The sequence below is a fragment of the Salmo trutta genome, chromosome 15 (assembly GCF_901001165.1).
Source record: "Salmo trutta chromosome 15, fSalTru1.1, whole genome shotgun sequence".
Classification (NCBI taxonomy): Eukaryota; Metazoa; Chordata; class Actinopteri; order Salmoniformes; family Salmonidae; genus Salmo; species Salmo trutta.
The window spans coordinates 44,773,436-44,789,560 of NC_042971.1; the positions used below are offsets into that span (position 1 = coordinate 44,773,436).

Below are 16,125 nucleotides of genomic sequence, written 5' to 3' on the forward strand. Positions count from 1 at the left end.
GACACATCCCACCTGACAGAGCTTGAGAGGATCTGCAGAGAAGAATGGGAGAAACTCCCCAAATACAGGTGTGCCTAGCTTGTAGCGTCATATTCAAGGCTGTAATCGCTGCCGAAGGTGCTTCAACAAAGTACCGAGTAAAGGGTCTGAATACTTATGTAAATGTGATATTTCAGTTTTGTATTATTAATACATTTCCAAAAACGTCTAAAAAACGTTTTTTTGCTTAGTTATTATGGGGTATTGTGTGTCGATTGATGAAGGGAAAAAACTATTTAATCCGTTTTAGAATAAGGCTGTAACGTAACAAACTTTTGAGAAAGTCAAGGGCTCTGAACACTTTCCGAATGCACTGTGTTTGTCCATAACTGTGTGCTCAATTTGCTTACTATACAGCATATTTGCAGGTACCTTCTTCTGCCTGTACTGTATGGCTGTGAATGCAGTTGATTGTTGGCAGTATGGATCTTTTGACTTGGGCTGGATTCATTAAGATTGTTCTAGCAGCTAGAATCTAGTTGGTCGTGTTTTACACCCTGCAACACTAGACTGGATAGGAGCACCAATTCTACAGTGATTTATCATATCTATGAAATTTCGGATATCAAGGCGTGAAAATAGGTTGCAAAATTCCAGGAACTTTCAATAAATTTCCTTGTTTCAAGAGATTGTAGTTGGAGGGTTTGGAATTTTCTACTTGGAATTTTCTACTTCTTCCCTCTTGATTCTGTGAATCCTCTCACCGGGATTTCGGGAAAACCAGGGAATTTATTCAAAGTTCCCAGAATGAACATAGGAGAGGAAGAATAAATGAAGAATGAATATAGGAGAGGAAGAAAATAGACTAATAGGTGTCATATCTAGGGCCAGGAGTCTTTCCTGACCACGCAACCTGGTGCTTTAGCAGTAGAGTTAAAGTTAGGGCAGAGAGTTTTTCCTGGCTTATACCTTAAGTCCATACAGCTCTGTTAAAGGCAGTGGTAGACCCCATGGAGACATGAGGAGAGAAATGCAACAGTGCGCCGAGCTAGGGTTTCCAAAACTGAAAGCTAAGAGGCTATATTTTTTAGGAATTAAGGCAGTTTTCAACCATTTTCCATCCTAAATATTAGGAATAAGCAAAGGCTTTGATTTATTGTCAAACATTTGGAAAAGGGTTACTAAACATTTACCAGAAAAAGTCTTAAACGGTATTAGAAATACATCAAAACACAATAATGTTGAAGTAAAGACCCATACAGTATCAACACATACAGTGCCTTCAGAAAGTATTCACAACCCTTGACTTTTTCAACAATTTTTTTGTTACAGCCTGAATTTAAAATGGATTACATTTTTGGTCAGTGGTCTACACACAATACCCCATAATGTCAAAGTGGAATTATGTTTTTCAAAATGTTTACAAATTAATTAGAAAATAAAATCTGAAATGTCTTGAGTCAATAAGTTTTCAACCCCTTTGTTATGGCAAGTCTAAATAAGTTCAGGATTAAAAATGTGCTTTGTAAGTCACATAAAAGGTTGCATGGATTCACCCTGTGTGCAATAATAGTGTTTAACATGATTTTTGAATGACTACCTCATCTCTGTACCCCACACAATTATCTGTAAGGTCCCTCAGTCAAGCAGTACAAACACAGATTCAACCACAAAGACCATGGAGGTTTTCCAAAGCCTCGCAAAGAAGGGCACCTATTGGTAGATGGGTAAAAATGTTAAAAAGCAAACATTTAATATCCCTTTGAGCATGGTGAAGTTCTTAATTACACTTTGGACAGTGTATCAATACACCCAGTCACTACGAATATGGTGTCCTTCCTAACTCAGTTCCCGGAGAGGAAGGAAACCGCTCAGGGATTTCACTATGAGGCCAATGTTGACTTTAAAACAGTTACAGATTTTAATGGCTGTGATAGGAGAAAACTGAGGATGCATCAACAACATTGTAATCACTCCACAATACTAACCTAAATGACAGAGTGAAAAGAAGAAAGTTTGTACAGAATAAAAATATTCCAAAACATGCTTCCTGTTTTCAACAAGGCACTAAAGTAATAGAGTAAAAAATGTGGCAAAGCAATTATCTTTAATTAACTTGAATTAACTTTTTGTCCTGAATACAAAGCGTTATGTTTGGGGCAAATCCAAAACCACACATTACTGAGTACCACTCTCCATATTTTCAAGCAAAGTGGTGGCTGTATCGTGTTATGGGTGTGCTTGTAATTGTTAAGAACGGGTGAGTTTTCAGGATAAAAGAAACAGAATGGAGCTAAGAACAGGCAAAAACCTAGAGAAAAAGTTGGTTCAGTTTGCTTTCCATCAGACACTGGAAGATGAATTCACCTTTCAGCAGGACAATAACCTAAATCACCAAGAATGTTCCTGAGTGGCCAAGTTACAGTTTTGACTTAAATCTGTTTGAAAATCTATGGCAAGACCTGAAAATGCTTGTCTAGCAATTATCAACAACCAATTTGACAGAGCTTGAATCATTATTTTAGGAACAATGGGTAAATATTTCACAATCCAGGTGTGGAAAGCTCTTATAGACTTACTCAGAGACACTCACAGCTGTCACTGACAAAGATATATTAGTGTTTTATTTGTCTTATTTTTTTGTGCACATGTTATTTATCTTCCACTTTGACATTACACAGTATTTTCTGTAGATTGTTGGCAACATTTTAATCCCACTGTATCAACACAAAAAAAGTCAAGGGGTATGAGTACATTCTGAAGGCACAGTATGTAGTTGAGGATAAATGTATCTGCCTTCTGTACGTTTAAGAAACATTGGTTGTTTCTTGAAATTCCATTACCAAAAACCCCCATATCTTTAAGATATTTTCTAATTTCTCTCCCTCATAAGTAGGGAGGATAATGAAAGTTCGCAGAAGTTACAATTCTTGAAATTCTTTTACCAAATCAGTTATAGAATTTTAAAAAAATAGGTAACGGAATTTATTCAATTGAATTGGCTACAATAGGAAATCATAGTAGTCAGAAACCACAGTTGGGTCACCTTCTACTGTCCTTCCTTCCACTAGGATACTGTTATTGAACTGATACTGAACTGTACTTTTACTGAACTCTACTGTACTGAACTATACTCTAATGTACAGTACTATACTGTACTCCTCCGAGCTCTACTGTACTGTACTTTGATGTCCGAACTTATGAAACGTAGACGTCTATGATTGGTTTAGATCTTGTTTGGTGGCGGAGCTCATTAAAAGAATAGCCAGTGTGTAGAATAATACCCAAATGTGCAAAGGAGGATATTGCATATTTATACCTTTCTGTAGCTATTTAGGATACATTACCATGAAGAGAATGACATTCATGTGTAGTACAGATCAAGGACCCATGATGAAATTCTGTTACCATTACTACAGTAAGTGAAGTATAAATCAACTTAATTTACTGTAGTTCAATAACCAAAATAAATGTTTTTCAAAGTCAAGGTGTCATCTCATAGCTATATATATACAGAATGTAACCGCATCCCGAAAATAAATGCCCAACGAACAAGGGCGGCAGCACAAAGTACAATAACAAAGTACAAAGTACCGGCTGCCACAAAACACGGGTGAAAAGCAACACCCGGCGTAAACCAGCCGGAAACGTACCAACCTGACAACAAACAATACCCCACACAGACATGGAGGGAACAGAGGGCTAAATACACATAGTAATGATGATGAAATGAAAACCAGGTGTGCAGGAAAACAAGATAAAACAAATGGAAAATGAAAGGTGGAGCGGCGATGGCTAGAAGACCGGTGATGTTGACCGCCGAACGCCGCCCGAACAAGGAGAGGGACCGACTTCGGTAGAAGTCGTGACAGTTGTATGGTTTGTTAAACTTTGAAATCAATGTTTGGCATACATTTTAGGTACAAAAATGAGTCTACGTGCAATTCCGTTACCATGGAATTGCCCAAATATCCCTTGCTAGGGCAATCTGAGATCTGCCTAGTGCTATAACTGTAGTACATTTGACGTCATTGGACATTGGACGTTGGACGTCATTGTGTACATTGGACGTCATTGTGTCTCTACATTTACACCACAGGCTCAGGTATCGTCTATTCTATATTCTATTACCATCCTAAGTGCCACCTGATGCCTTCCCCATTAAAACAAAAGGAAGAGGAAGGTGGCCATTTTGAGAGCAAACACATGGTTGTCTGTACAGATCTAAGAGTGAAAAACGACCTTCTCCCATTGCACGTCTAGCAATCCCAGTCAGGCTCAAGGCCATCTCTCCCATCTCTCTGAGACGATCGATTCCCTGCCTTATCACTATCTCTATGAGATTGCAGTTCCAAATTGATTCTAATCTCCTTGGATTAACACAAAATCAATATGCATTCCGGCATCAAATGAACTGCAGGTGTCTGTGCTAGCAGGCTGAGGTGAGTTCTAAGTTAGCAACAGCATGGTTGTGTAAAAACTGAAACAGTTTCCCTGGGCTTCTCTAATTGGAAAGAGGGACATCAGGCTGAAGTGGCAGGGATGCAGGAGAGGTTGACAGAGACGTTGCATTGCAGCCTAAGGTTTGTTGGCTGCAGTACTATACTGACGAGGTAGTCCATTGATTTGACAGACTCTCCATCTGTCAGTGCGACTCTCCTTGCTGGAGGAAATACTTTTCATACCAGAGTAGAAAATTACAAAACAAACACACAGATGGACTAACAAATACATTTCAGAAAGTAATTTTGCATTACTGAGAAAAGTGCTTTTCAAAGTTAGTATATTTTCCTGGCATGTGGTGTTGAAAGATGACAACTGCCTTGCGGTGCTGTGCTGTTGTGTTGTTCAGTGTTTACCGGCGTAGTGGGATTCAGGAGGACTGTGTTGTGCAGTGCGGTGACAAGCAGGCCTGCGGGCGGATGGCGTCATGTTTAAGTGTGATTGATGCTCTCGTCTGCTCCCTGAGAATTCTAACTGTTAGTGCTGTTAATGAGCGCACATCGTCTCAAAGCACTGAGACATTTATGTGGAGAGAAGGGAGAGACGTGTGTGTGTGTGTGTGTGGTTTTATGTATGGACAAGGCTTGCTGTGATGTTTGTCAGAACCAACTGCTGGGAAGTCATTTAGGTGTGCATATCCAGAAATAGATATCCACCTGCCTGTCATTTCAGCTCTCAGTTAGAAAATGATTAGAAACAAATGTCAAATCAAATCAAAGTTTATTGGTCATGTACACAGTTTAGCAGATGCTATAGCAGGTGCAGCTAAATGTTTGTCCAGATGTTCACAAACACTTACAGTAAGACATTCCTGGTAATATCATGCTGTTTCCATTCCACTGTCTCCATGTAGGCTGTATAACTGTAAATTGTAATCACACAGGATTTATCCTCTCCAAGGTTCTGAAACACAGTGGCAGGCCCTTTGTTGACTGCACACGCACATCTGTTGTCAGAGTCTAGGTGATGTGTGTAAGGCGGAGTCAGGCGCAGCACACAGAGATGAGTACTAATAGTAACTTTACTCAAAATCAATCTTCCAACAATGAGAACGAAAATCCAGAATCACATAAACGAGACAACTGACAACAATAAACACGCACAAAACCATGATGGCTCCAGAGGGTTAAATAGGGAAATAATTCAAATGTAATGGGAACCAGGTGTGAATAATACAGACAAAACAAATGGAAAAAGAAATGTAGATCGGTGGAGGATAGAAAGCCGGTGACGTCGACCGCCGAACGCCAACCAAACAAGGAGAGGCTCCAACTTCGGCGGAAGTCGTGACATCTGTACACGACATTTCAACACACTATTACAGACTAACCATGCTGCCTTGAACCAACCTATTATCTGGTAGTGGCATAATCACCTGTATCCATGGCTAGAAATCCCCATTCATTGATTTTGCCTTCATAAGCACAAAAAAAGCTGCCATGCTATTGGGTACTCACAGAGATACTGTATATACCAGAATAATGTATCCTTGTAGACTCACACACGTCATATCATTGCACTCTCATGCAGGGATCTAGACAATAATATACTGTAGTCTTATATTCTCATGGATCACATTGTCCTCCTATACGGAGATGGACCCTAAGCTAAAATCTCACACACAGACAGACAGACAGACAGACAGACAGACAGACAGACAGACAGACAGACAGATGCACGCCTTGTTGCGCCCTGCTTCCCAGTGGAAATCAGTGCATGTTGCTTAGACAGAGGGGTTGTGGAATGAGGTTTAGGGAGACGGGGATGAAGAGGAAAGAGGAGGGATGGGAAGAGGAATAAGGGAGAGCAGGTTCTGCTCTACAGATCTACAGAACAGACAGGCTCCAGACTATGATTGACACACTAAGTGTGTTCGATTGCCAGTCGGCTGTTTGCTCGCATGCACTGGGAGCCATGTGAGCAGCCAGCCATCTGTGCAACTTGCCATTCTCTGTCGTCGCCTGTCTTCATGGCGATGTGCACCCCCCCTCATTCTAATGAAACCCATCAGTCTGCTGTACTCATAGAACCCCCCCATAGGCCAACTCCTCCTCACCCCCTCTACTCCTCTGTTCTATCTGTGTGTGTACCCCTCCAGCGATCCCTCTCTAAGGGCTGAGCTGAAATCCAATGAGATGCTTCATTTACATAGGTCCCCACCAGCTGGCTTCACTCCCCTGGTCTTGATTAAAGTTTTTTTATTGTGTCATTTTACTGTTGATTTCCACCCACGTTTACAAAGTCTCCTGGTAGTCTGTCTGTGTCTGTCTCACTCTCTGTCACAGTCTGTCTGTCTATCTATCTCACTGTCTGTCTGTCTGTCTGTCTGTCTGTCTGTCTGTCTGTCTGTCTGTCTGTCTGTCTGTCTGTCTGTCTGTCTGTCTGTCTGTCTGTCTGTCTGTCTGTCTGTTTACCTGGCAAGCCCAGGTATCCAACAGTGAAAACCAGGGCTGGAGTTCCTTTGTTGCAGGTGGTGTTCTGTTCTGTGGTGTAAATGGATCAGCTGTATTGATTGCATACACTGTTTCACTTTTGGACAGATATCTATGCTTGTGGTGTCACAGCTGCATTATTATTACATTATTCTTCTTCCAGCACTCACAACCTCTGACAACACTTTAATTTGACATATAATGTATTTAGTCAAACAAAACTAGATGGTCAAAACATAACAGTACTAAAATGAACCAAATACACTAGTTCTCACACGGCCCTCAATAGAATGGAGTGGCAGCACCCTCTTGTGGCTCACTTTTGAACATTACCATGCTGCATGAAATCCTCCCTCTTCTATGAGTCTATGCTATGAACTGAATGTATCATTGAGAGTAATGTCACACATTAGAGTATAATACATGGAAGGTAGGTGACCTGTGACAGGTAAAATCAGTAAAGTGGTTCTACAGATTTAAATAGGGTTCAGTGTCTTTCCAGTAAGTTATTCTTTCCAGTAAGTTATTCTTTCCAGTAAATTATTCTCGTACAGGTAACTGCCAAAATAAAGGAAACACTTGAGCAAATGAGGGATACAGGTTACCGATTATTTTGGCTACCATGGCTAAAAGATGAGATCTCAATGACTTTGAAAGAGGGTCTCAAAGGAGCATAGTGAGTTTAAAATGTGTGTGTGTGTGTGTGTGTGTGTGTGTGTGTGTGTGTGTGTGTGTGTGTGTGTGTGTGTGTGTGTGTGTGTCTCTCAGTCACCAGATCTCAACCCAATTGAACACTTATGGGAGATTCTGTTACGGCGCCTGAGACAGCATTTTCCACCACCATCAACAAAACACCAAATTATGGAATTTCTCATCGTTGAATGGTGTTGCATCCCTCCAATAGAGTTTCAGACACTTGTAGAATCTATGTCAAGGCCCATTGATACTGTTCTGGATGCTAGTGGTGGCCTAACGCTCTATTGAGACACTATTTTGGTGTTTCCTTTATTACCTGTCGTTCTTGATGTGAGACTGTATTTATTTATATATTTTTTTTCCAATTTAACTTTCATTTAAATAGGCAAGTCAGTTAAGAACAAATTCATATTTACAATGACGGCCTACACCGGCCAAACCCAGACGACGCTGGGCCAGTTGTGCGCTGCCTTATGGGACTCCTATCACAGCTGGTTGTATTAGCCTGAATTTGAACCAGGATGTCTGTAGTGACACCTTGAGCACTGAGAGGCAGTGCTCAGGACTGTAGGGGCAGCAGTGGTTTCATTTTTTGTTATACAGAATAAATTGGTATGATTTTGGTCTGTGAGTGAGTAGGCTACAGCTTCAGTTTGTGCAATAGATTTACATTACATTTATATTTTAGTAGCAGACGCTCTTATCCAGTTAGTGCCTTCAGCATGCAGCTAGGTGAGACAAACACATCATAGTTATAGTAAGGCTTTTTTTTCTCAATAATATAAATAATTATCAGCGAAGTCAGTGCTAGTAGGAAAAGACAAGGGCAAGCGTTTTATATACTTTTTATGGTCTATGTGAAGAGGCCTATGTGCGTGTATGCAAGTTCATGTTTGCCTATGTAAGCGTGTTTGTGTGTGTGTGTGTGTGTGTGTGTGTGTGTGTGTGTGTGTGTGTGTGTGTGTGTGTGTGTGTGTGTGTGTGTGTGTGTGTGTGTGTGTGTGTGTGTGTGTGTGTGTGTGTGTGTGTGTGTGGTAAACCTCTTGTTCTAATAAACCAGGGGAAGTGGTATGGTTGTGGGTGAACCAGCATTTTCCTGAGAATCATGCTGGAGCTACTGTGGGCTAATAAAGTCTTTGCCGTAACATTTTTAGAAGAAGCAATGTGCCGAGGGAGAGCAGAGAAAGACAGACTGTGCATACATCTTAGTTGCACCACATAATTCACCTTAAATCCCCTGTCATTTGATAAATGTTCACTGGATAGGACGCAGCTTCCAGGAGGAAAGTCACAGCGCTCTGATGAAACTGGCTCTCATGAGGACCGCCACGGGAAAGGAAGACCCAGAGTTACCTCTGCTGCAGAGGATAAGTTCATTAGAGTTAACTGCACCTCAGATTGCAGCCCAAATAAATGCTTCACACAGTTCAAGTAACAGGAACATCTCAACATCAACTTTTCAGAGGAGACTGCATGAATCAGGCCTTCATGGTCACATTGCTGAAAAGAAACCACTACTAAAGGACACCAAGAAGATGAAAGACTTGCTTCTGCCAAGAAACACGAGCAATGATATTTTTGGTTCCAACCACTTGTGAGATGCAGAGTGGTGAACGGATGATCTCCGCATGTGTGGTTCCCACCATGAAGCATGGAGGAGGAGGTGTGATGGTGTGAGGGTGCTTTGCTGGTGACACTGTCAGTGATTTATTTAAAATTCTAGGCACACTTAACCAGCGTGGCTATCACATCATTCTGCAGCGATACGCCATCCCATCTGGTTTGCGCTTAGTGGGACTATCATTTGTTTTTCAACAGGACAATGAACCAACACACCTCCAGGCTGTGTAAGGGCTATTTAAACAAGAAGGAGAGTGATAGAGTGCTGCATCAGATGACCTGACCTCCACAATCACTCAACCTCATCCCAATTGAGATTGTTTGGGATGAGTTGGACTGCAGAGTGAAGGAAAAGCAGCCAACAAGAGCTCAGCATGTGGGGGAACTCCTTCAAGACTGTTGGAAAAGCATTCCAGGTGAAGCTGGTTGAGAGAATGCTGAGCGTGTGCAAAGCTGTCATCAAGGCAAAGGGTGGCTACTTTGAAGAACCTAAAATATAAAATATATTTGTTTAACACTTTTTTGGTTACTACAGGATTCCATGTGTGTTATTTCATAGTTTTCATGTCTTCACTATTAATCTACAATGTAGAAAATAGTAAAAATAAAGAAAAACCCTTGAATGAGTAGGTGTGTCCAAACTTTTGACTGGTACTGTAGGTGATCGTTTTGAACACAGTTTCTTCATTCATCCACCCTTCTGTTAGAGAGAGATCATCATAAAACACATACACATATTTACATAAAAACAACTCTATAGAGTTTGAGGTTAGAACTGCATCCCTGTCTAACCTCTAATCCTAAACCTAAGCCATGCTATGGATTGGTCCACTTCACTTCACCCTCTGTTGTGCAAACTCTCTCACCTCTACTCTCTCCACGAGAGCCAAACATGACTTAACTCGCCTCTCTCCACATTAAGAAAATTATAATTATAAGGTGCATGACAATGATGCATACATCTTAGTTGCACCACATAATTCACCTTAAATCCCCTGTCATTTGATAAATGTTCACTGGATAGGACGCAGCTTCCAGGAGGAAAGTCATAACTGTGAAATGCAATAAATCTTGTAAAAGGATCAGTGTGATCTGTCTCAGTGTCTCAATGTTCATGTGGATGTTCATCACAGGAATGTGCTTTCATCATTGTATCTCTATTTGTAAAACCAAGCATTTTTGGTCTATGAGAAGCACTATAGAACTGGAAATGCATTTTCAAGGAGATACTCTATCTATGCAACAGAGAGACAATGCTCCTAGTATACTGCTCCATTGAGACAGAGGGTACCAGTGGGTAGTATGACTAAGGTGAAGCTGGAGATTTACAGTGTGTTAGGTGGTGAATTCTCCTCAACATTCCACAGAGAACCATGTCTCCCATGGCAACCAACAACTGAGAAAACTAGTCCAAATGGGCTGGGAAGGCTTTCAGTCAGCACAAGGACACTGCTGACTGAAAACTACTGTAGCTACTGTAAGAGACAGACTATCTGTGAATCTCGGGGGGGGGGGGGGGGGGCACAGGACGTACTGGGCTCCGGAGGCGCACTGGAGGTCTGGAGGTCACCATTCACCCTGTCCTGGCTGAATAGTGATTTGCGCCAAGCAAGGGCGGAGCGCCGACACAGGACGAACTGGGCTGTGCTGGTGAAAGGGGGGTACAGTGCGTAGAGCAGGCGCAGGATAACCTGGACTGAAGAGACGCACTGGAGACCAGATACGCTGAACCGGCGCACTTCTACCTGGCTGACGGCCAACTCTCGCACGACAACGGTGAGGAGCCTGCACCGAGCGCACCGGGCTGTGAGTGCGCACTGGCGACACAGTGCGCACCACCGCATAACAAGGTGCTTGCTCGGTCACTCGCTCCCCACGGTAAGCACAGGGAGTTGACTCAGGTCTTAAAACTGCCCCAGCCAATCTGCCCGTGTGCCCCCCCCAAATTGTTTTGGGTGCTGCCTCTCGTGCTTCCTTCGTTGGGCTAGCTCCTCGTAATGTTGCCGCTCCTCCCTTGCTGTCTCCACCTGCTTCCATGGCAGGGTCTTGTCCCCTGCCATTACCTCCTCCCATGTCCAGGACGTCCTCCATTCCATGCTTTCGCTGGCCCAGGATCCCTGCTCCTCCTGGGCACACTGCTTGGTCCTTTTATGGTGGGTGATTCTGTCACGGCTGTTATAAGGATTGGACCAAAATGCAGCGTTGTCGTTGTTCCACATATTTATTTAAACGTGAAACTGAAATGCACTAACAAAACACTGAAGGGAAAAACAACAAACCGTGACGCAGGAGGAACATACACACTCACAAAATATAATCACCCACAAACAACATGCAGAAACACCCGTACTAAATATGACCTCCAATTAGAGGTAACGAGGACCAGCTGCCTCCAATTGAAGGTCAACCCCCCCAAAAAAACTAGAAATAGACAAACTAGAACTACAACATAGAAAGAGAAAACATAGAACAAACACAAAAACACCCCCTGTCACGCCCTGCCCACTCTACCATAGAAAATAACAACTTATATTGGTCAGGACGTGACACTCACAGATAACCTGTCCTGCATTGCAGGGACTGAGTGAACAGAGAACGGCTATCAATCACACCTTGGTTATCAGGGTTGATAAAGAGAGATAACAATGACTTAAATTACTCAGTTATAGTATATTTGCAAAACTACACACACACTTCTGTTGGAAAAACCTCAGCCCATGTAATCACTTTAAGTATTAAGCTTGAGATCTGGTCAGACCCCTCGGATAACGAGTCAAGGATAACACAACTGTAACACTACTGTAAGAAATAGATGTATATGAGAGTGAACTCTTAGCAGTGAGGTCCTGAGTGCTGTTTTTCCTAATATTACAATAAGTGATAGCAGTTATTGACTGATACCACTCTAGCAGGTCCGTGCTGACATTGTGACGTGATTCAGGTGTGAGTCAGAGATGAACTCCGGATCAGGAACCAGGTGAGATGGATTAGTGTCAGCTCAATCTTCACCATATAATCACCGGAGCATATTTACAGAAATCCCCTCTATTGTCTTCTTAGATGAGTAATGCTTGGAGCTGATTACTGTCTTGGTGGTGGTCTGGGAGTTGTGATGAGATGGCAAGGTGCCAACTACATTCACATCCAGAACTGATCAGTCATTGTTTGAAAATGTTGATTGAATGAGAAGGTGTCCTCAATACACTTATCTGGTAAAATAATGGTCAAATAAAAGTGTTGAGGTATTGAAGGGTAACTTATGTCCTCTCTTGACCATATTTTGGATTTACTTTCAGTGTTTTCCTACTGGCATACAGTAACGGCCAGAAGGAGATAAAGACTAATGGTACGGTGCAGAAGACTGACTCTAGGCTGGCTTTCATTGAGGTCTGTATCCTGGTCAGCTATTGGAGCTCTCAGCCATTTCTAAGTCATGGAATTTCTGCAAGCTTTCAGAGGATATTGCCCAAGAACAACAGCTCATGAAAAAATGTATAATTGAATGTTGTGGGGGAAATTGCCTACATAATAAGATATTGTGTTGTGCTAGTCATATGGCATGCACTCAATCTTCACCATTCTGCTCAGTTTGGTCAGGTCATTTCCATGCTACTCGCTGGATGCATTCCTGAAAAATGTGTCAATTCTTCCTTTGTCTTTGTGACAGTATGCATCTAATGACCCAAGATAAATATTAAGGGAAATAGAGGAACTTGGCTCCTATTTTTGGATCAACATACTCCTACAGTACACTTGAGTTTATCCACTGAGTCAGCTCAGTATTTCCTGGAAATACAGACCACCTCTCAGAAGTACCGTCAGAAGACGAAACATAAAGGAATCCAATAATGGCACATTACAATACTATAGCATTATAACCATTACAATTAGAACTGCCACAACTGTTACAAAATAATGCAGTGAAAATAATCACAGTTTATTAACTGGATATGACTATATTTTGGACTTGGACTTAAATGCCAGTGCTCATTTGGGGTACCAGTAGTGCTAATAGTTAGGTGCAGGACCTCCACAATACTTGAAAGCTAATATTCTATATGAGAAACAGGCGCTCAAGCAGTAGAACATTTGAGGTGCTGGTACTCAGCTCCGGTGAGCTTTTGCCCATGTCAAGCACTGTATTTTAGAAGGAAAGAATCCTCTGACTTCTCTCAAATAAAATATAATTCAATACTATACACTGAGGCTTGAATTGGAAAAATTAGATTGCTGTCAGGCATGCCTTGTTCTGTTGAAACCTCAGCAGGATGACTTTACTGCTGTGTATTTTAGGAGAGACAGGATATCAAGTTTCAGGTGTTGATATCTTTCTCACAGCAAGACGTCCTCCAACATTGTATGCTCCCAGTGATGTGAGATTGCACTGAGATGTCTGATATGAAGGCTTATGTTTTATATTTCACTTTCTCTCTTTCTATCGCCTTTTTCTGTGGACTTCAGGCTCAGTTACTGTATGCCTGTTACTCTTTTGCAAGTTCATTTTCTACCTGTTTTAAGCAAATGTTGGAGGGAAGCAGTGTAGAATCTGGGGAATGATCTCTGCTATGCCAACAACATGTTAGACTGTGAGAGAGTGAGGGGGTTTCTTATAGTGTAATCAACTATTTGTGTTTTTGTCTGCAGATACAGACACCCAGGATAAGGCCAGTGAAAATGCTGCCCCCACCCCCTCGTCTGAACATGAGGATGACAACTCTCTGGGCTATACAGGTACTGCAAGGATATCTGTGTCTCTGTCTTTGTGTCTCTAATATGGTCATACATTTGTCAGGAGGTGAAAAAGTGCAGCTCATTTTCCACCTCATTTTGTGGGCAGAGTGCACATAGCCTGACTTCTCTTGAGAGCCAGGTTTGCCTTTGGCAGCCTTTCTCAATAGCAAGGCTATGAACACTGAGTCTGTACATAGTCACAGTAGTCCAGTATTCTGCCACTGTGTACTTTCTGTTTAGTGCCAAATAGCATTCTAGTTTGCTCTGTTTTTTTGTAAATTGTTTCTAATGTATCAAGTAATTATATTTTAGTTTTTTTTATGATTTGGTTGGGTCTAATTGTGTTGCTGTCCTGGGGCTCTGTGGGGTCTGTTTGTGTTTTTGAACAGAGCCCCAGGACCAGCTTGCTTAGGGGGCTCTTCTCCAGGTAAATGCCTCTGTAGGTGATGGTTTTGTTATGGAAGGTTTGCGAATCACTTCCTTTTAGGTGGGTGTAGAATAACGGCTCTTTTCTGGATTTTGATTATTAGCGGGTATTGGCCTAATTCTGCTCTGCATGTGTTATTTGGTGTTTTACATTGTAGATGGAGGATATTTTTGCAGAATTCTGTCTGCAGAGTTTCAATTTGGTGTTCGTCCCATTCAGTGAATTCTTGTTTGGTGAGCGGACCCCAGACCTCACAACCTTAAAGGGCAAGGGGTTATATAACTGATCCAAGTATTTTTAGCCAAATCCTAATTGGTATGTCGAATTTTATGTTCCTTTTGATGGCATAGAAGGCCGTTCTTGCCTTGTTTCTCAGATCGTTCACAGCTTTGTGGAAGTTAACTGAAGCGCTGATGTTTAGGCCGAGGTATGTATAGTTTTTTGTGTCCTCTAGGGCAATAGTGTCTAGATGGAATTTGTATTTGTGGTCCTGGCAACTGCAAAGGAGGAAAAAACAACAACATGGGGATGAGGTAGTTGGGTGGGCTATTTACAGATGGGCTATGTACAGGTACAATGATTGGTAAGCTGCTCAGATAGCTGATGCTTAAAGTTAGTGAGGGAGATATAAGTCTCCAGCTTCAGTGATTTTTGCAATTCGCTCCCGTCATTGGCAGCAGAGAACTGGAAGGAAAGGCGGCCAAAGGAGGAGTTGGCTTTGGGGGTGACCAGTGAAATATACCTGCTGGAGCGCGTACTACGAGTATGTGCTGCTATGGTGACCAGTGAGCTTAGAAAAGGCAGGGTTTTACCTAGCAAAGACTTATAGATGACCTGGAGCCAGTGGGTTTGGCGACGAATATGAAGCGAGGGCCAGCCAACGAGAGCATACAGGTCGCAGTGGTGGGTAGTAAATACTTCTTTGGTGACAAAACAGAGGTGGAACAGAGGTGGATCAGAGAATCACCAGCAGCAAGAGCGACATCATTGATATATACAGAGAAAAGAGTCTGCCTGAGAATTGAACCTTGTGGCACCCCCATAGACACTGCCAGCAGTCCGGACAACAGGCCCTCCGATTTAACACACTGAACTCTATCTGAGAAGTAGTTGGTGAACCGGGCGAGGCAGTCATTTGAGAAGCCAAGGCTATTGAGTCTGCCGATAAGAATGCGGTGATTGACAGAGTCGAAAGCCTTGGCAAGGTTGATGAAGACGGCTGCACAGTACTGTCTTTGACTTTAGAAAGACAGGGTCGGACAGATATAGGTTTGTAACAGTTTGGGTCTAGAGTGTCACCCCCTTTGAAGAGGGGGATGACCACGGCAGCATCCCAATCTTTAGGGGATCTCAGACTACACGAGAGGTTGAACAGGCTAGTAATAGGGGTTGCAACAATTGCGGCGGATAATTTTAGAAAGAGAGTGTCCAGATTGTCTAGCCCAGCTGATATGTAGGGGTACCGATTTTGCAGCTCTTTCAGAGCATCAGCTGTCTGGATTTGGGTGAAGGAGAAATGAGGGAGGCTTGGGCAAGTTGCTGTGGGGGGTGCAGAGCTGTTGACCCGGGTAGGGGTAGCCAGGTGGAAAGCATGGCCAGCCGTAGAAAAATGCTTATTGAAATTCTCAATTATCGTAGATTTATTGGTGGTGACTGTGTTTCCTAGCCTCAGTGCAGTGGGCAGCTGGGAGGAGGTGCTCTTTTTCTCCATGGACTTTACAGTGTCCCAGAACTATT

At 42.4% G+C, this 16,125-nt stretch overlaps 1 protein-coding gene across 1 annotated transcript in view; it reads left to right on the plus strand.

Moving 5' to 3' along the window:
• Positions 1-16,125, plus strand: part of LOC115148314 (roundabout homolog 1-like) — a 121,418-nt gene that overhangs the window by 59,127 nt on the left and 46,166 nt on the right. The window contains exon 3 of the mRNA XM_029690240.1: positions 13,875-13,961. Within this exon, the coding sequence (XP_029546100.1) occupies positions 13,875-13,961 (87 nt within the window). The remainder of the gene's footprint in view (positions 1-13,874; positions 13,962-16,125) is intronic.